The sequence below is a fragment of the Rhinatrema bivittatum genome, chromosome 9, assembly GCF_901001135.1.
Source record: "Rhinatrema bivittatum chromosome 9, aRhiBiv1.1, whole genome shotgun sequence".
Classification (NCBI taxonomy): Eukaryota; Metazoa; Chordata; class Amphibia; order Gymnophiona; family Rhinatrematidae; genus Rhinatrema; species Rhinatrema bivittatum.
This window is the reverse complement of record NC_042623.1, coordinates 156,993,416-157,014,448: the sequence shown is the minus strand read 5'-3', so window position 1 is coordinate 157,014,448 and position 21,033 is coordinate 156,993,416. Positions and strand designations below refer to the sequence as shown.

General features: G+C 44.3%; 1 protein-coding gene across 1 annotated transcript in view; it reads right to left on the bottom strand.

The window, feature by feature from the left end:
• GPC1 (glypican 1) overlaps positions 1-10,570 on the bottom strand; it is a 470,368-nt gene extending 459,798 nt beyond the window's left edge. Inside the window, exon 1 of the mRNA XM_029615484.1 lies at positions 9,838-10,570. Within this exon, the coding sequence (XP_029471344.1) occupies positions 9,838-9,991 (154 nt within the window). The 5' untranslated portion in view covers positions 9,992-10,570. The remainder of the gene's footprint in view (positions 1-9,837) is intronic.
• Positions 10,571-21,033: the final 10,463 nt, after the last annotated feature.

Here is a 21,033-nt window from a genome sequence, read left to right as displayed (position 1 = left end):
GAACTGAAAAGTGGAGGGGTTTTGTGTGCTAACTTTAGAATTTTCCAAGGTTGTTGCCAATCATGTTTCAAAAGCCTTATTGTTAACAATTAAAGGCAAAGGTTAAGACAACATAAAACTTTACCCAGTCCTTCTATGACGTCCTATATATTTTGTAATTATTTTATTTTAAATTGTTTCTATACCACCTATACAAATTTTTGTAAGATCTAAGCAGTTTACAATTAAAAAAAAGAAAGAAATACAAAATTCAAAAAGCAAAGATAAAGAATGTGAGAAGATCAGAAAGGGAGTAAAAACAAAAGCATAAAAGGTAAATATAATATAAATAATTATTAAAAGAAAGGTATGTCAGAGAATATAATATAGGGGGGTAAGACTCATGATGCTGTAAAATGTGAGGGTCCTGCAACAAACCAATAAGGTATTAATCGCAGGCAAAATGGCACTTGATTTGGCAGCTGAAACTCCAGTCACGTTCTCAGCCACCAGCAATGTCGCAGCCACATCATTGGAAGGAGATTCACCAAGCCACGTGTGGGATCCGGAGGTGGCATTGGTGCCTGAATCCAGCCACCAGGTGCCACTGTTAATAAATGATCATGACTCCCTCTGCCCCAGGGCTGTGAAAGTTGTTGCCGCAGTATCTTCAAACCTTGTCGATCCAGGAAGCAGAAGACCTGGCTTGATGATCAGATTTGAGCCACTAGGTCAGCCACCACACACATGCCATTTATTGAAGTCCTTTATTGCATCATCAGTAACAGTTCTGTGAAACAGTCAAGTGGCCTTTAAATGCCTGGATAGCACTGCTGATGTTGGCCATGCTCTCATGCTGCACCCTTCACGTGATGTGTCAATTACCTAAATGATTCCAGAGCTGGCAGCTGCAGGCCCAGCACACTGGATCATCTTCGAAGCAAGGCTTTTCCAGCTCATTCGCCAAGAGCAGTACTGAAACCCAAAGGAGGTTCTCTGGATAATGTTCTTACCTACTCCTGTAAGTACTTTTCTGTTTGTATGCTGCTTGATATACTTGAGACATATATCTGTGCATGACTCCATTGATCGTTCTCTAGGATTGCATGGTAAGGTATTTTAAGATACGTTGCTATAACATGTTTCTAATAGTTAACTTTCTTTTTCTTTTATGCTGCATATACAGAAATTAAGGAAAGCTAATTTCTGTGCAGCACTGTCTTCAGCTCATTTCTACTTCTGATGGCATATTCTTGTACTGTCAGTAGTCAATTTCTACATTTATTGTATTTCCTTTCTATTGCTTCTCTTGTAGGTAAATGCATAACTTTTGGCTCGATTTAAATGAGACAATGTGGTGACAGAAGCGTGGGCGAGTGTGTCTAGCCCTTGGTTTGATTCCGACACCAACCCCCACCTAAGCGTGCTCAGCTCCAGACCTGACATCAGAGGTGTGCGTTCAGGGGGGGGGGGGCATGGCCTTCCCCTCCTGCTCCCCACTCCCAGGTTTATCTTACTGCGCCCGCTCAGCGCACGTGCTGACAGGGTATGACTGATTGTTCCCAAGCTGCCTGCCAGGCTGGCAACACTGCTGCCCGACCTCCTCCTCCTTTCCGAAGCAGGGGAGTGCAGGTGCAGTTAGGAACCCCCAGCAAAGAAAAGATTATGGGGAGAGACTTAAAAAGGGAGAGGTTTGCTAGAGAAGTCCTTTTCCGACGACCGGCCTTGCAGAGACAAGGGAAGGAAATCGGGGTGGCTACTTCTTTTCTATGTGTCCTTTTTCCCCAGAGCGAAAGGTTAAGTGCTGGTGGTTCCTTGTCTTTCTGGGAGGAAGGGAGAAAGGAGAGGCAGAATGAGAAGGAGCAGAGACAGCAGCAGCAGCTGGGCAAGAGGAAGAGAAGAGAGACGTGAGCATGAAGAAGAGGTGGAAAGAGGTGGAAAGGAGAGTAGGGAGAGAGTAGATGAACAAAGAGGAAAGAGACATGGAACAGAGGAAGTCACAGAAGGAAAGGGACAAAAGAAAGAAGTAAACAGAGCTCACCTAGAAAGTAAAAAGGAAGGAGAACAGAGGCACAGTGAAAGAGAGAGAAGAGGATGAAAGGGGAGAAAAAGAGAAGCAGACCAGAAAATAAAACCAGAAACATCGAAGGTTGGAAAACTATTTTTCTTAAAAAAAAAAACCAAACCAAAAATGAATTAATATAAAGAATCTTGGGACCCACTACAAAGCATTATGGGCTGCATGAATGCAGGATTTATTTGCTGGTAAAAGTGGAATCCGATGGACTGATTCAGCTTTTTTGCTGCGTCCTTTCCTTCTTGGCAAGACAAATCATAGGATTTTGGCCAGAAAACTTAAAGATGTTTTCTCAGTAATCAGAAAATTGCATATTTTGATACTACGTTCATAAAACATTTCCTAGGGAAGACTTCCCCAGATCTCTTATAAGCTGCTGGGTCCATGGGATCAAGCATCAGAGATTTTCCTGCCAAAAATCTGGGGCCCGATATTCAGACATATTCGGCTAAGTTTCAAGAGATATTCAGCGGCATGGCTAAGTTATATACAGCTAAGTTATATCTGGCTCTATGGCTGGTCTAAGTTATCCGATTAACTTAACTGGATAAGTAGCACCGTCCTGATCCTCCCGCTGCCCACCTTTTTATGCGGCTAAAAGATAGTCGGATAAGTAACTTATCCGGCTATGGAATACCGAATGTGCTTTGAATATGCCGCCCCGGTTATCTTATGGCAGGATCAAGGGTATAAGAGAGGGAAGGCACAAGGCAGTGCTCAGGAAGTAACCTGTAGTGGCTGCCTCCCTCTCCCTCTGTAACACAACGTCTCCATGTCCTTGGGCCACGTCCTGTGTGACCCAGAGTATGTGCCAGCAGGGAGAGGACTCACAGCTGGGCTGTCACTCTTTCAGAGTCCCCGAGGATGTGCATATGCTCCAACGATTAGCTTAATTTTCAGAAGGAGAACTGGGCTTGGTTGGATCCAAGAGGTGAGTGGGAAAAAAAAAAAAAAAAAGGAAGAGGGAAAAAGAATCAGGGATGAAGCTGGAGAAGAGGATTGAGAGGTAGGGAATGAACAAAGGGAGGGAGGAAGGGAGAGAACCAGTCTGGGACTTGGGCTGGAGGGTGGGAAGGTGTTCTGGCTGCAGCTCACCCTGCTCATTGTGCTTCCTCTGCCTGAATGCACATACTGGTGACATCAGAAAAGTGACAACGAGGATCCTGCATAAGGTATTATTCTATTCCGAGTGTGGTCAGCCTAAATACCTGCATAAGGGCGATTCATTCAGTTTTCCTTACATACACAAGGCCCCTGAATTACTATTTTTTTTTTTTTTTTTTTTACATAAGATGTAAATATTTTTATCCACCAAAATAGGTAAATACATTTCTGCCAGGAATTTCTTGGCAGTCCTGAATCTGGATGAATCGAACCCAAAGTGATTGCTACTTTCATTTTTCTGTTAATTATAACCTGTGTCCATACTACAGAATTAGGCAACGAGCCTCCAGCCTTACAGTAAAGTAAGTAAAAACAAGGTAACTGGGGATATTTTAGAAACCGTGTGCGCTTAGAATATAAAATTGCATGGGTGCACCATTAATTTCAAGTTAAACGGAATATGGGTTGGTTGCATCTACAATTTGCTCATAATTAGGCTCCTTTTTGCCTTCCAACCTTGCACATGAGAATCAAAGGAGCGGTGGCCTCCTTCCTTGGTTCGGTGGTTGGGCTGAGTTTCTTTGGCTTTGCTGTGCTGTTTACAAAGTTTCTTCCCAATGGCCCAGGACAGGATGATTGAACATGGACAGACTTGACGCCTTTTACATCACTGGCAAATTGTCAGTAGCAATTAGGGACCCAAACTGTTTGGTATTTTATTCAATGCCTCTGCTAAATTAATTCAGTGGCCTGACGAGCAGCACATTACGAGTGAGCAAGACAGCCACAGACTACCAAGAGCTTCTTGCAAGAGATCAATGCTCTTACATTCTGAGTGTACCCAACTGCTCGGAGTTGCTGTTCAAGTTTGAGCTTGTAGCTGGTCTTCACATAAAGCAGACAGAGCTGAAGTACCATGGGCTGCTCAGTCCTGCCGGGGCACTGGAAACTCAATTTGTTTAAAAGAGATAAAAATAACAGGGTGAAGGGGTTTTCAGAGAGTAAATATACATCGCTGCTGGTATTTGGCCAGTCAGCTCAGCTCCGTAAAGAAGAATCTCTTCAGATATTTCAGAGTGGTTTAAAACTACGGTTCAGATTTTTGTTTGGCATTTCCAGATCCCTGCACGTTGGGAGCTCACATTAAATCAGGATGCCGCTGCTGTGCTGCACCTCATCAGAATCTTATGCAGGCAATGCACCGATACATGTGAACTATATGAAGCTAGCATTAGCAACAGAGAGCCTGGACTCTGGAGGAGGGACCATATAACCTCTTTGCTCCCTGAGAAAAGCAGTACACTTGCACTGTGTTACTGAAATTTTTCTTTAAAATCTAATTATACAAAAGTGGCAGAAAGAGTGGGATGCGAGCAAATAAAGAAAAGAAAACAGATGACGTTTAGGCGTTACAGCATGAGCCCAACATGCAGCAGTCATGCACAAACAAGTACTTTAGGTGTCTGAGCAGCTTTATTATTTAAAAAAAAAAAAAAGTAATCTTGTTATGGAGGTAACCCGAGAACGCTACTGCTGAAAGCCAAGGCTTTTCACCTGTCATGGTCATAACCCATGATCCTTTGCAGCTGAACATTTAGAAAGGCAAAAGTATTCTGGAGACTTCTGACATGACTGCAGAAGTCCTCAGCTCCGACCTGGAGGGCCATGGACAGGTCTGCTTTGCAGTGAAACCAACCAGTGCAAACTGGCCTCGCTCTGGGACCAAACCTTTGCACATACGTCTGATGAATATGTATTGTTGTCTTTTCTTCAGATGTGTCCCGAAAACCAGGCCTGTTTGCTGCCCTTGAGGGATCAGATTTGGGTACTCCCCCTACATTAGTGTGACCAGTCTTTAAAACAGCAATTCTCGCACACAGCTCTGGGATGGCAACTAACCAAAATATTCTTAACCTGCACCACAGTGCAAATGTGCCCTGCTGCAGCTCTCCCAGACATACATTCAGAGGGTGGTTAGAGGACAGTCAAGTACCACACAGTCACAACAAAAAGGTTGTTTTCTCCTTTTTAAGAGTACACAGAGCCATGTTGAAGGGCAATGCACCAACAGAGGGGGGGCAACTCAACTTAGCCAACGTTTGACTTCTCTAAATTGTACTGCAGAGAAGAATCCAGTAGACTTTATATTGACAAGCTTCACAAAATTAGGAGTTTAGCTTTTAAAACAAATGAGATGCAGTTGGTTAGGAAAAAAAAACCAAAACCTGGCATTCAGTTGACTAACACACATTTACTCTCACCTCATGCTCTGTATGTACTCACAGAGAATATTGTTGAGAATCCTATTGCACAGAGCGCTGATCCAGTCCTGTTTTCACTGCCAGCTTTAATAGCCACACCTGAGCGAGCCAGGGGGTGGAAAACTCTGGGCCTGGAATGCCACAAGCACATCTAGTTTCAGGATATCCTTCATGCATATGTATATGGTATATTTGCATGCAAATATATCTCATGTATATTCATTCTGGTTATCCCGAAAGCCAGGCCTGTACGCCAGGACCAGAGTTGCCTATCTCTGTCCTAAGCTAACTATACTCCTGCAGGTATTAAAAAAAAAAACCAAACACATAGGTGTGCCTAAGTAAACTCAGAGTAAAAGCTGCAATGGTTCAAACTGCGACTCCATGGGAGACTAAAATAATAATAATACACCCATGCCATCCTGCTGGTTGGCAGGAGACTGAGCTTGGATTTTTGTCTTTGTAAACGATGTCCCTTTCAACCACTTTTGCAGGCTGAAGGATTTTTATATGTTGTTATGAAACCAGAGGCTACAGAGTTACAACTCATGCAGTCAGACAGAAACTTACTTTCAAAAGTAGGTTTGTGGAAGAACTGAACCTTTCGTGAAGTTCTGCCAGCTGCCAGTTGCATCACTGCAGCTGTCCTGTCCACGCCAGAAAGATATAGGGATGCCGTAGAGTCTCTCTTATTAACCTCGTGTTTACAACTTTAGGCAAGCAGGTAGTCATACAAAGCCCCCACACCTCAATCACATTCTTGGGGCTGCACGTACACATCACAAATGCATTTGCCCCTCTTTGAGGCTGCAGACACGATTCCTTCCTCTTTTTTCTGGAGGATTTTGGTTGCTTGTATTTTTTTTTAACCAAGAGAAAGGGGTTGCCCACATGGTAGCCTGTCCAGATTGGTCTCCATGGTAATAAATGTGCCAGCAATCAAGGTGAATGATGTGAAATTTCCACACTCTGAAAAGTTCTTTTCACAAGTTGGGAAAAGCTTAGGCCTAGTGGCCTTTTTCTGTCTTCCTGATAAATTTTGGGGTGGGATTTTTCTTTTTTTGCAAACTTCTGGAACATAAACACCATTTCATTGATGTGAATGCTTAAAGCAAGGGCAATCTAAAAAGGCACCAAGCATCCTTTCCTCTCATTCCAATCCAATAAATCAGATCCCCTTTAGTTAAGGCTGAAAATCTGAAGGAATGTTAGTGAGTCTGTGGCTATAATTCAGCGTGCCTCAAACCGTTATACAGGACTGGGAGGGTATTTGTCCAGTCGGCCTTCTCAGCAGGCTGAGCTTCCTGCTTAACCACAGAAATGGAAAGCACAGCTCAGTGTCTGCCCCCGCGACAGCGGTTCAGCTTTCTGCAAGCAGTATAAAAGAAAGCACAGATGTTCTTAAAATTGCAATGCATTAATAAAGAGAGCTGCAATTTGTTTTAAGTGTTGAACACAAAGTTCTGAGCCGCTTGTTCCCAGCACATTTGGAGAAAAAGTCTCTTAGCTAAACAAGTGTATGTTCAAGGATGTGCATAAATAATTTCTCTGGCAATTTCAGATAATCAACTACGTATATATATATATGACCACCTTCTAATAAAACTCCGTACCAGCCTCAGCTCTTCTCCAATTCCCATATTATCCTGGCACACTGAACTGGGACATGAGCAAGTCATGATTAGGGACCTCATTTACTGCAGAATTCCCGCTGTGGGTGGTAGATGAGCTGGGAAAAGTGCTAAAAATCAGGACAAATCCAGCTGTCTCACACTGGAACCCACTCTGGCTGGCCCTGAAATCTACAATAGTTTGTTAATGGAAAACATATATGAATGAGTTGGCCTAAAACATTTCCCTCTTAAATCTGAGCCAGGTTCAATCAAAAGCAGAAAACCTGAGCTGAAGAAAATCTGAGCTGGATGATGCAAGTTCAAAGCAGTCCATTTACCACTTGCTCCTTTTGAAAAGTCATTATCAAGTTTTGACATTCACCTAGATTTGTATGATATAGTGACATGATTCTTCCTGCACCATGCGTTCTGACAGGCTCAGTTGAGAAACACTGCACTCTGTACTCGGGTCACTGTCATACCAGCCTCAACATCTTTCCTCTATCAAATTTTAACTGCATTGTTTTTGTTGATCTTAAATATAAGGGCATGGCCTAGTAGTCTCATTAATAAAATGGGAGGAAAATGATTTGGATGCTTGCTGTATAATCAACATATATTCAGCATATATACATTTAACATTGGAATTCAATTTTTAAAAGTTTGCATTAATATAAAATGAAGCATGCCCTTATATTTAAGATCTATAAATATACCAGGATATAAGATCTATACCAGGATATAAGATCTATAAACATACCAGTATATTTATAGTATGCTAGTTATATTTTAATAAGGGGGAGAGGTTTGGAAAAATTGTAAACATTAATAGCACCTCTGAAAATGCATTACAAATCTGAACCAAAAGGGGGATTTTAATAATCTTTCAATTCAGTTTCCCAAAAATGAATGCTCACACTGCTGCTTCAAAGATTCTTACAGTATGGCTTGGTGAAGAAGGACCTTAACATTGTTATTATGACAACGACAAACAACCCCCATCAACACCACAGTATTGGGCATAGATAGCCATAAATCTCATCCCTAACCACTGCCTGGGCTTTGTTTTAACCAGCCTCATTTCGGGTACATCTTACTCCAAGGATGTACTTTATTTACAGCACTAAATCCTGGCTTTCTTTTTCTTCCTACCTGGAGAACAGCTGACTGGCATGTCAGGGAAGCTGAAACGCTGAGGTGCACTGGAAGGTCAAACATGCAGAGATCAAGTGAGGGCTAGGGCACTATAAACAAGGAAGCAATTGAGCAGACTAGACAGGCCTCGTGGTCTTTCTCTCTCCACACGTTCTACGTTTTTATGGGGTAGCTAAACTAAACGACTCGAAGTGTAATTTCCTTGTCTTTTCCCTGGGGGTCTCATCTGGCACATATGTCTTACTTTGTGCCGAAACTCTAAAGTGGCCACAAGCGAGCAAAGGATCAGAAAGGACACACGAGCTGCAGTGAGGATGATAGGGAGGGAGGGGGGTCCCCCTGAGCCTTCAGTCAGCCCTCATAATAAACCGCGAGCTCTGCCTATGATGATCCAAGGCATGCACTTAGTTACGCCCTCTGTTGGTTGATAATCTACAATTGAACTGCTTTCTGTCCACACCGGAGAAGCCTTCGGTTATACGGATGAGGGACTTCTTCACTTCAACAGTTCAGTTTCAGTAGCGTTTCAAACATCCTAAGAAACAGGGGCTTCCCCCACTGATGAGATGCGGAGCAGAAGCTTCCCTCTTCAAACCCTACAGCGCCCACACAAAGGTTCCCTGCATCAAAACAACAGCCTGACAGAGCCAAAAATACGAATAAATGAACAGAACAGCCAGAATTCAATCTTTTGCAGCCTATTCATTCATACAAAGATACATTCGTCAACAGGATTGAACCACAGAAAAGGCAGGCAAAGTTATTTTCTTAAGAAACTGAAGAGAAAGATTACGTGACAGGTTTGTGTGCTGCTCCCGAAAAGTCAGACATCAGAACTCAGATCTCGTTAACTAGCCTCTCACATCCCCTAACTTTTGTTTCCATTGCTCCGTTTGATGAGATTTAGGACAAATGCCTCATTCCCACTCCGGTAATATCAATAATCAATAAAATAAAGTCTATTCACTCACTTTTTTTTTTCTAATCGGAGATTTAAAAAAAAAAAAAAAAAAAGTAGATTGACAGCTCCTCAAGATGACGCTATAAATACTAAATAGGATAATCCGAAATCACCAATCCTCCTAACGAACTCAATAACACATCATTTTTACCCCTCAGGAGAGAAAAAGCAATATTTCCATGGGAAAAGTTGTCACACAAATAAAGCACATGGATTTTTTTTTCTACTCAGGATCGGACATCATTAAACATTAATAATCATGACAAATAAAATACGCTACAATCACCGGTAGCTGCTCAAAAATGACATTTCTAAATATATATGGTAATATATGCATTAACCTAATGCATATAGATTTTTTTTTTCAATTCTGATCTAGAGGTGACGAGACAAATAAAAGTATATTTTATAGGGTGATAGGGTTCCTCTCCATTTTAACTCTTTCAGGGGGCATCATCAGTCTTTCAACTGCCTACCATCCGAAGCATTTGCCATTAAAATCCAGCGCATGCAGTCACTTGGAAACCCATAAAATAATGTCACGATTTGTAAGACAATGGAATCAAGGGTTCGTGGGGAGACGGCCATCTACGGCTAAGACTGGCTGCATTTACTAGAGATCGTAGGGCTGGCAGTCAGTTATTTTTGTTTCTTGGGTTGTATGTCAGCAGTGATGAGTTTACTCACCGGATATTTCTGACTGGGGGACTTCGCTCACACTGAAGCCCTTAGCACTATAAACCAGCTTGACATCCGAGCAGCTCTTCGCTTTGCTGCTACTTTCACCTCCAGCAGAGCACACCAAGCACAAAAGCCAAAATCCGAGAGAAAGATCCATCATCTCCACCGCGTCCAGGCCAGTCGCTCTCAAGGGCAAGTCAGGCTATTTTTTTTATTTATTTATAATTTTTTAAGTCTACAAAATTAGCAACAACAGTACACAAATGGGGTCAATTTTATCTTTCCCCAGAGGCATACAAAGCTGTCAATGCGATCAACTGCAGAAATAAACGGGGCTCCGGCAGCATTAGAATCCAGCTGATATTACTTCTTTCAAAAATTAGTAATAAAATTAGTCACAAATTCATACATTTTCCAAGTCACCGCAAATGGGATGAGTAGTTGCAGCCACTAATCACAGGTAAAACAAACGCTGTCTCCTTACAGGGGAAGGCATCCAACTTTGAGAATAGCTCCTGCCACTTTGCAAATAGGAAAGGGAAAAAAAAAAAAAAAAGATCCAAGGCTGCAGAAGAAGAGGAGGAGGCGGTGCGGGGTGCACGCAGGCTGCTGCTTGCTGCTCCTCCAGGCACTGCGCTCGTGCCGTTGCCCCGCAGCTTCAGAGAGGCGGTGTATTCCCCCGTTTCAGGAAGACTGAGCCTCCACCACCTGCAAGAAAGACCCGCTCTTTGCCGACAGGTCAGTACCCCGCCCCCGCAGCCCCCGGCTTCGGCAGCCGCCCAATCCGCACTCGCCTCACAAAGCCGTGGAAGCCCGCCCCCCTCCCCAGCCCTGCAATCTGTTAGTCATTTGCTAACTGGTCGCGGTTTGCAGCTGGGCGCATGCTCCCTGTTGAATCTGCTCCAACCATGTTGCAGCCTTTGTACCACCTTCCCCACTCTGCTCGGGAGTGTGGAGGAGAGCGCTGATGGGGAAAAAAGCTTGAGTGGTAAAAATTCAACACACTGTTTTGTTTTGTTTTAACACAGAGACGAAAACATGTTCTAACTCCTGATGCAGTAAGCTAATGGTATGCCAATGCATGGGAGTGTAAAAAAGCGCCCTTACATTCTAATGCATCAGAGTTTAAAAAAGTACCCTTACCCCCAAAATGTGCATAAAAACATGATTCATGCACATGAAGTCCAACTGTAGGTCTCAGCACCAGAACTCCCATCTTTTGCCCATAGACTAACATTAGCCCTGGAAACCATATCTAAATGGAAGAAGTTTCTAGTGCTATCAGAACATGGGCTAAGCTAGCAAACTTCTTTGCATTGGGGAGGAAGGTAAATAGGAATGTGCATCATTTTTTTTGACGAATTAAAAGATCGTACGATATTCCTTAATTCGTCATGTATCGGGGGTCCCCGAAAATGATAGGAAACCCCCACAAAATCCTGTGTGGTTTTCTTATCGTTTTGGAAGGAGGGGGGGGGGGGGGAAGAAAGGGCACACAGAAAAAAAAACCCCAAACCCAACCCATCAGATCTAATTATTTACAATCCACCACCCTCCCGATCCCCCCAAAACTTGCCTAAAGTCCCTGGTGGTCCAGCGGGGGACCCGGGAGCGATGTCCCCCTCTCGGGCCGATGGCCCTTCGTCTTTACCATGTGATGGGCTATCAATGTCATTGGCCGCGCCATTTATTAAGATGGCACCAGCCATCCATTGCTCCCACCATGTGACAGGGGCCGGCCAATGGTACCGATAGCCCTTGACACATGGTAAGGGCAAAGGGCCACCGGCACCATTTTGTTTACTGGCAGCCGACGGCCCGAGAGCGGGAGATCGCTCCCGGGACCCCTACTGGACCACCAGGTACTTTAGGCAAGTTTTTTGGGAGGTCGGGAGGATGGGGGATTGTAAATAATTAAATGTGAAGGATCGGGGTGTTTTGGGGGTTTTTTCGGATCGGGGACAGGTGAAAAAAAATCCATTCAGAACCGCGGGAAACGTTCTACGAAAACCGGAAACAATTGCCAGTATGATACTCATCTCTAATGCCATCATTAGTGTGGGATTTGCATGAGAGGGTGCTAACCTGTACACACATTGTTGTGCACACATTTTTTTTTCTGCACAAAATTAGTATCATCAGTAAGGTTTGTGAATGTGTGCACCACTGGTGGATATGTGTGCGCTTTGCTGAACTCACCTTCTGACATTGGCCTCTAAGAAAACAGGCGTTAAGCCAGCACACTTTTCACCTGTCATGCAAAAAACTGAGCGTTAAAATTGAGTCACCATGGCTGCCTCTAGGTGGCCAAGGGTGCATAGCTCAGCCACCACCCTTGGTCTGCCCTCCCTAGTTTTTAGAGCAGGGAAGGGGAAGATAAGGAAATTAGCATAGAAGGCCCAGTTGGTTGCAACAGGTAAGGAGGGGAGAGACAGAAAAGGTAATAAAAGGTCCCAGTCAGAGGGTGGACAGACAAATAGAAGCAGCAGCAACAAGAGGGAGGCAGGAAGGCAACAGAGGTTTTATACTTTTCCAGAGCTACTGCTGGGAATCCTGTTTGTTTCATGTAGTTTTAAGTGCACCCAGGCAAATGCTTATAAGGAATGAGAAGTGTGGCACCACCAGTAATTCTACCAACATGCAGATCCCAAGGACAGTGTACCTGCTTCAGAACTGGGGAAACGGAAAAGGAGATTGGGTCACAGGCAGTGGATGAATAGCAGCTGGATATCAGGTACAGGAATGGCTTATAAAGTGATCCGCCTCATTAAGAAACAAACTAAAAGGACCTGGAAGAAGGTGATTTTATATGTGGCACATGAGTTTATGGAACTAGAGCAGCCCAGCAAAAAACTGGGCAGAGTGTGTTTTGTCTGTTGACACCTGAAGTTATAGTTTTACATAATGGCATTAGAGACTGTGGAGTGGTAAAATCAGTGAGGGGAATAAAGAAGCAGATAGAGTTTCAGGACAGTGAGGAAAGAGAGAGATCAGAAAGAGTGGCACAGGATGGTGAAGGATCAGATATAGATGCAGGCAGAAGAGGAGCGACGAAGGACCTGAGAGAGATCCTGACAGTCAGAGTGATGAGGGGCCAGATAGAGATACAGACAGACTGTGGCATACCAAGGGTCTCTGGTGCCCGGGAGCCAATGCATTTGTGTGCCTCTCCAGTGCCTCTTCCTCTTCCATCCTAATGCTTAAGAACAGAAAATCTGTGGCATCTCTAGACAGAAGAATTTGGGGGGGGGCACCAAAATTACATTTCCTCATATCACACCCAACTCCACAGCATGGCTCCCTGCTATAAAATTGGCTAATAAAAAGTCAGTAAGAAAGCCAAAGGGTCTTCTGCATAATTTTAAAAAGCTGGCTAGTTTCACACGTCTAGTAAAGCTACTATTAAAATTATTTGATAGCCTCATTCATCTAACTCTATATGGTTATGAGAGGAAATCTGGAATGTATACAGGAAGGGACAGAATGTCAATATAAATCCTGCATGCACTGTGCATCCACAGAAATCCCCCCAACAATGGAGCTTGGATGCTTCCCTTGCAAAAAGAATATTTTCAGATTCTGGTGTCACCTCACAGTAATAGCAGCACAAACACCTTCCACTGCCAGACATATTGTAAACTAACACAAAACTCCACAAAAAAGATACTCAAAATCTATACAGCAAACCTATCGTAACGTCACAGTAGTAACACCAAGGACTCAACAAGAACCCTACCTGTGAAAAAGCACAGATAAATATTATACTGGGTCCCACACAACGGTGGATTCCTGAGGACGACCGGCCCAGGACACATCACGTGGTCTGCCGAGCACAGTTCTGTCACGGCCACGCACGGCAGACCACGTGACTGGAGGGACCAGCCCACCGGGGGATGCCCGATCCCCCGATAGGCCAATCCGCCCCTGGTCCCATAATACCAATACACCACCTACTGAGGAAACAAAAACCCGATTGCTATAGATCCCACCACAGACACTACACGCTAGCAAAATCTCTCAACTTGGCCACACGCACAGAGCAGATACATACTCTGACCAAATTCAGAATAAAGGATAAAAAATTAGAGCCAGAAATATGCAGACAGAAACTGAAATGGAAACCCCTAAAAAGTCAGACTCTGTGGGTAACAATGGAAAAACAGAACCACCATTCCTCATAAAACAAATAAAATCAAGAAATATAAAGCATCAATTATAATAGTAAAATCATACTAATAAAAGTCTATTTTAAAATTACTGACAAATAGAATAACTTAAATTAATTAAACTCATATACATTTTTTAAAAATTTCCCAAGCACCAATAAAATATTTCAAAACAGCACACATATCAAATAACACCCAATAATTAAAACTAATAAGGATAAAGAAAAAAAGCCCCTGTTGTCTGTACTTGGGAACTCTTGATTTCCAGACACCCTGAAATTGTCGAGGATTAGGGGGGTGGAAGGCAAGCAAACTTTATCCTCTCTCTCTCACACACATACTTAAATATCCATTCTCTCTCACACATATTCTGTGACATACACACACATGTATGCTTTTATACACACCCACAACCTCTCTCGCTCTCTCACAGACATAGACACACTCTCAGGCTCTCTGACTCTCTCTTTCCCCTCAACCCCCTCACACAAGCTCTTACTCCCCCAGATTCTCTCATACACACATATGCTCTCACTCTTACTGGCTCCCTCACATACACACACACATACACACACCCAGACAAGCTCCCATTCATTCTCACACACACACATAGACCCCCAGGCAGGCTCCCATTCATTCTCAAATCACTCTTTCCCCCACCCCATCCCTAGACATGCACACATTCACTCTCACATACACACAGACTCCCAGGCAGGCACCAAATCATTCTCTCTCTCTCTCTCTCTCTCTCTCTCTCTCTCTCTCTCTCACACACACACACCCCTAAGCAGGCACCCATTCTTCCACAGACAAACCCCAGGAAGGCACCAATTCATATATATACACACACACACACACATACCCCCAGGCAGACTTCCATTCATATGCATGCACACACTGAAGGCAGAACCCCTTTCTTTCTTTTGTCAGCAACCTCGGAGTCTCTCATTCCTCTACTGCCACTGTCACTGTTACTGTGTGGCTATTGAGGAGGCACCAATCGCTGCTACTGGCACTGAAGCCCGTTCTGCTGCCTCCTTTGTGCAGGCCCCGTGGTATTAAACATTTGAGGGATTTCCAGTTCCTCCATGCTGATCTCATACATTGTAAGATCAACATAGAGAAAGTGTTACTCTTCCACATTCCCAAATATGCCAATCACCAAAAAAAAAAAAAAAAAATTACCTTATCTTAGTTTTCTAATTGGTTGGTCACAGGCTTTTTTTTTTTCCATGTTCCCTTTCTCCACCTGTTTCTTCTCTCTCCACCTATCTTCTTCCCTTCCTCCTACAAACATAGACTCAGGCTCTCATTCTCACACACATACACACAGCTTCTCACTCTCACACACTGTCTCTCTCACACATACACACACAGGATCTCACTCACATGCTGTCTCTCACACACACACAGCTCTCACTCACATGCTGTCTCTCATACATACACACTGGCTCTCTTTCACATGCTGTCTCTCAAACACATAGACAGGCTCTCTTGCTGTCACATGCTGTCTCTCACACACATATAGAGGCTCTCACATGCAGTCTCTCTGAACATATAGGCTCTTAACTCACTCTCACACACAGTCACACACACAATTTCTCAACTCACTCTCATACACACACACTCTACAGGGCCGTAGCCTCCCTCTCGCTTCTGGACTACAGCAAGGTGGGATCTGCAGCAGTCCTGCCACAAACACTGCTCCTCTTCTGCATGTGGGCCAATGCTCCTCCTCCTCCTTTCTGCCCGTGCAGATCCTTCAACGTTTTTCTTCCTGGGCCTTGCAGACAGGAAGGAGAAGGTGCACCTGGAGGTTTGGAGGTGATTTGTTTTCTTCGGGCCATGGTGGGATGAGCTCCAACATGGCCCTGCCGATCTTCCTGCTGTGTGCGGCCACACACACGAGCAGCTTAGAGAGAGAACAGTGGCTGGCACACAGCATAGGAACAGCATGCTTCCCTGCTCAGCCACCAGTGGGATGAGGTCTACCGGTGGCTGCATGGGCCTCCCTATGTCGGCCCTGCACCTGGAGACATTGCCCCCCCCCCCCCGCCCCCTCCTCGTGCAGACAGAAAAGGAGCAGCGAGGGACCTAAGAGCGATACAGAAAGACAAAGAATGACATGGATATAAAGATAGCAAAGAGGGCCTCCATTAGCCCAGAGATCAAGTGGACTATTGGACTGCAGGAACAGAGAACATGAAGATGTTGTGTATGCTTGCGCACACAATAGATTCGTCACACAGCGGAAGAGTGGTGAATCAGAAAGTGATGTAGGACACAGTGGGGTCACAGCAAAGTGATCAAAACTGGCTAAGTGGTGGTGCAGAGGGATCCCTGCTGGCCCAGAGATCAAGTGGACTGCAGGAATAGAGAATGTGTGTATGTTGAGTGTGTTTGCACATACACACAAAAGATTCAAGAGACAGCGGAATGGCTGGTGACCAGAGAGAGATGCAGGATGCAGCACAGACTCAACCTAGTGATCAAAACCTGCCAGGTGGCTACACAGAGGTCCCCTGCAGGGCCAGAGATCATGGAATGCAGGAAGAGAGAACATAATATGAGCCATGCATTCATGTGCTGGTGGAGGGATGAGAGCGTAATAGTTCTAAGATGATTGTCCTCATTTTGAAAGAAAAATGATGTGAGAGCTATATTAATGGCTAAGTTTTATAAACAAGATAATTATATCAATTTGTTTAAGAGCAAAGATGTACAGGTATTACTAGTGAACTATGGCAGCATGTGGAATGTTCATTTGCAGCAAACAGTAAAGCAGATAATCTGAATTTGTTGGTAGGGATAGTGCATTGCAGACAGGCTCAGTGCCACCAGGTGTGCAAACCATGGAATTGCACAGGGTGACACACCCAGTGGGGCGGTGTCAGGAACAGGGAGAAGCTCATGCTGCCAATGGTGGACTCGATCCCACTGGCGGCAGAAGAAGGAGGTCCATGGTGCCACTGGTGGACCCAATCCTACCAGCACCAGAAGATGTAGAGGTCCATGTTGCCGCCGGTGTACCTGATCCCACCGGCGGTAGAAGGAGGCTGCAGCAGAGGAAGCCCATCTGGCAGCTCCTCCACAGATGCTGGCCCCACAATATTCAACACTCATGGTGTTAGAACGTCTTGTATTCTCGTGAGATGAGAATACAGGAAGTGCTTGCACCGTGAGTGTTGAATTAACTCGGGGAAAGCACATGAAGAGGAGCTGCAGAACGGCTATTCTCCCCAAAGAAGGAACAGGCTGGCAGCAGCAGCAGAGGAGGTATGACCCATGTAGACTGACTGCCTGGTCTGCATGTGTGTGTGAGTGAATCGGAGGCTGTCTGTGATGAATGTGTGTGTGTGTGTGTGTGTGTGTGTGTGTGTGAATGGGAGGCTGCCTTGGATGAGTGGGTGTGTGAATGGGAGGCTGCCTGGGATGAGTGTGTGTGTGAATGGGTGGCTGCCTGGGATGGGTGGGTGTTTTGTGTGTGTGTGTGTGTTCATGTATGGGAGCCTTCCTGGCATGAGCATGGGGTATGTGTGTGTGAGAATGGGAGCCTGCCAGGGATTTGGGTGGGTGTGAATGGGAGCGTGCCTGGGGTGTTTGGGTGTAAATGGGAGCTTGTCTGAGGGGGGGGGGGGTAGAGAGAGACATAGAGAGAGAGAGAGAATGTGAGCTGCTTGCATTGTGTGTGTGAGAGAGAGAAAATGGGAGCTGCAGGTGGATTCCAACCTGCCAGCAGCTGAAAAGAAGACGGCCTGTAGCTGCTGGTAGATCCCAACCAAAGAAGAGCTGGTGACGTCTGCATGTTTGTCTGAGAGGGAGCACATGTGTGTGTGTGTGTGTGTGTGTGTGTATAGATATATAAAAGAAAGAGAGAAAAATGTTTGTGCATCCTACTCCCACTACTCCACGAAAATTCCAGGGTGACTGGAAATCAAAAGTTCCCAGGTATGGAGAGCATGGATTTTTAAAATCCTTTTTAGTTTTATTTTTTAAGTATTATTTGTTGTGTTTGCTGTTTTGAAATATTTTATTGGTATTTAGGACATTTTAAAAAACTTGTGTATGAGTTTTTAATTATTTGATCTTTTATTCATCAGTTTTAAAAAAAATAATATTAGTATGTTTTTAGTATTATGACTATGTATTTATTTTATTTCTTGATTTTATTGTTTGATGCTTGATGTGGTGATGGTTCTGTTTTTCATTGTTGCATTGCATACAGAGTCTGGCTTCTTGCGGTTTACAGTTCCGTTTTTATCTGCATGTTTGTATTTCTACTTTATGGCTAATCTATTCTGTATTTGGTGAGGGACTGTTTAAGTTCTGCATATTGGACTGAGGTGAAGCATTTTCCTAATAGGAAGTGTATTCGGGCTTTCAGAGGGTCAAACCCACACCCAACACACATCACAATAGGCCTAATACCATATGGGTTCCTTTTTGCAGGGATTTCTGGTTGGTATCACAGCAGTGCATGTAAATATAATGTAAGTGATATTTTTACCTCAATACTGTACTTTGATATTTTTCATGTAAAAAGTTATTATAAATGCATAACTTAACTGTGTGTGGAATGGGGCGGGGGGGGGGCATTGTGCAAGGCTATAAGGTTCACCTGTGGCACCTCATTCTCTTCCACCAGCCATGGGTTTGGGGGGGGGGGGTCAGTTTTTAAAGTTTGTATCACTGAAGGGAGCTGGGTGTTTTTTTTCATGGGCCCAGGACAGAAAATGAGTGAACTGGAGTGGGGGAGGGGGGGGCAGCACAGTAATTGTTTGCACAGGGATGGGTAGCAAAAAAGCTAGCACTGGCCCTGATTGTAGAAAAAGCTATTTTAGATGTAAGAAGGCATGCAAATGGATGGGCTCCCCAGGAAGAACAAGCTGCACCTTTCTATAGAATGGTCCGACCAGTAGCAAATTAACCATTAGGAGCTGCTGAAAGAATCTGATAACTCCCAACACCGGGTGGGGGGTGATGAGGATTGTAGTTAGGGAGAGGGGGAAAGGGGGAAAGGGGGAGAGAGGTTGTAGGGATCTGTATGTGTGTATTGACAGATATATACCGTTACTATAACATTATATGCAGCATGCAGAATTTATGTAGCTAGGATGAGATATATTTAACTTTTTGCTAAGCTTACCTACAAGTTGTATCCTTCAAGGATGAAACAAATGGCAAGAGAATACAGTACAAGAAAATAATAGTTCTATTACATTTTGCTAAACTTGTGGAAAAGGTTACTTTGATGTTAAAGAGCAATGTAAGAAAACATGTAGCTCTAAATGCTCTGGAGGAGATTGATTTAATTTATAATACCAACAATCTTTCAATGATGGTTTCATTTGCAGTGCTAGCTGCTGTCTCCTTTCAGAAAAGCTGGACAGGCAGGAAGTCAGCGCTTGTGAAAACAACAGGTTGAGAATAAGCAAGTCTTGGTTTTGTGATGAGTAGGAATGTTGAAAGTCGGGGAGGCTCAGGATATGCATTAGGAGAGACTGGAAATAGCTCTTTGTCATACAGTAGTGAGGCCAGAGTAATGCAGTGGCACAGCATATTCACTAGGTATGATCAGAGGTCTGCTGCCTTTAGGACTGGTCCCAGTGCAAGAGGCATCTTACTAAATACATGATTTGCTGTGAGCTTCTTAATATAGGGCTACATTCATCAAACTATTGCATGTGATGGGAAGAGGGGCATGTTTTACGGTAATAGCCTATTTATTGCAATGTGTGCTATCTTTGTAGAGTTATTACTGCAAGTTGTGTTAATGTTTTGCACTTAGAGAGAGAGTGAGGAAGAGAGACTATCTATAAAGCTGTAATAGTTAGCTATTTATATCTCTAACGGGCCGATTCAATAAAGTCTGTGGGAGAGCGCACAGGCCACTCGATTCAGTATTTAAATGAGGCCCGGAGCGGCGGCTGTCAGCGGGTTTGACAGCCGACGCTCAAGTTTGCCGGCATCGGTTCTCAAACCCGCTGACAGCCACGGGCTCGGAAACCAGACACCAGCAAAACTGAGCATCCGGTTTTCAACCCAACAGCCGCCGGCCGACTTCAAAATTTTTTTTTTACTATTTTTTACCCTTCGGGACCTCTGACTTAATATCGCCATGATATTAAGTCAGAGGGTGCACAGAAAAGCAGTTTTTACTGCTTTTCTGTGCACTTTCCCGGTGCCCGAAGAAATTAGCGCCTACCTTTGGGTAGGCGCTAATTTCTGAAAGTAAAATGTGCGGCTTGGCTGCGCATTTTACTTACTGAATAGCGCGCAAATACCTAATAGGGCCATCAGCATGCATTTGCATGTTGAGGACGCTATTAGGTTCAGCGGGTTGGATGCATGTTTTCCGCCCCTTACTGAATAAGGGGTAAGGGAAAACGCGCGTCCAATGGCAGGTTAACAATGCGCTCTGTCGGTGCGCACTGTACTGTATCGGCCTGTATAGGAGGCCGACCGAGTAACTCGAGGTGAGGTTTAGGTAGTAGTGTAAGGGTTAGGGGCCACCTTGACATGCTGAGTGAGACGTACGAACAGAACATTACACTCTTGTGAAGATTTGATGTCCTTCTGAGTGAGAAAACTCACACAAAGATGAGATTTGTACAATGTTCTCTCAACCTAGCTTGATGGACTCTCTTCCAATAGGCAAATTAGGGGGTCGCGCTAGCAAGGAGGTGCTAGGGTCACTTGCGTGACCTTATCTCCTCCTTGCTAACACGACCCCGCGGCAGCTGCCGGTTATGAAGACCGTTGCCGGTAAACTCGACATCAGTTTTCATAACCGGCCGTCTGCCAGTAATAAAAACAGACGCAGAGTTTATCGGCAGCCATTTTCATTACTAGTAGACGGCCGTTTATGAAAACTGATGTCGAGTTTACCGGCATTTACCGAGTTTTTTCTGCTTTTCTGTACTTCTTTTACATGCGCTCAGCTATTAACGCCTGCTCCAGGCAGGTGTTAATATCTGAGCGATAAATGTGTGACTGAGACGCACATTTAGTTTTTTGAATGCAGAGTGAATGAGTA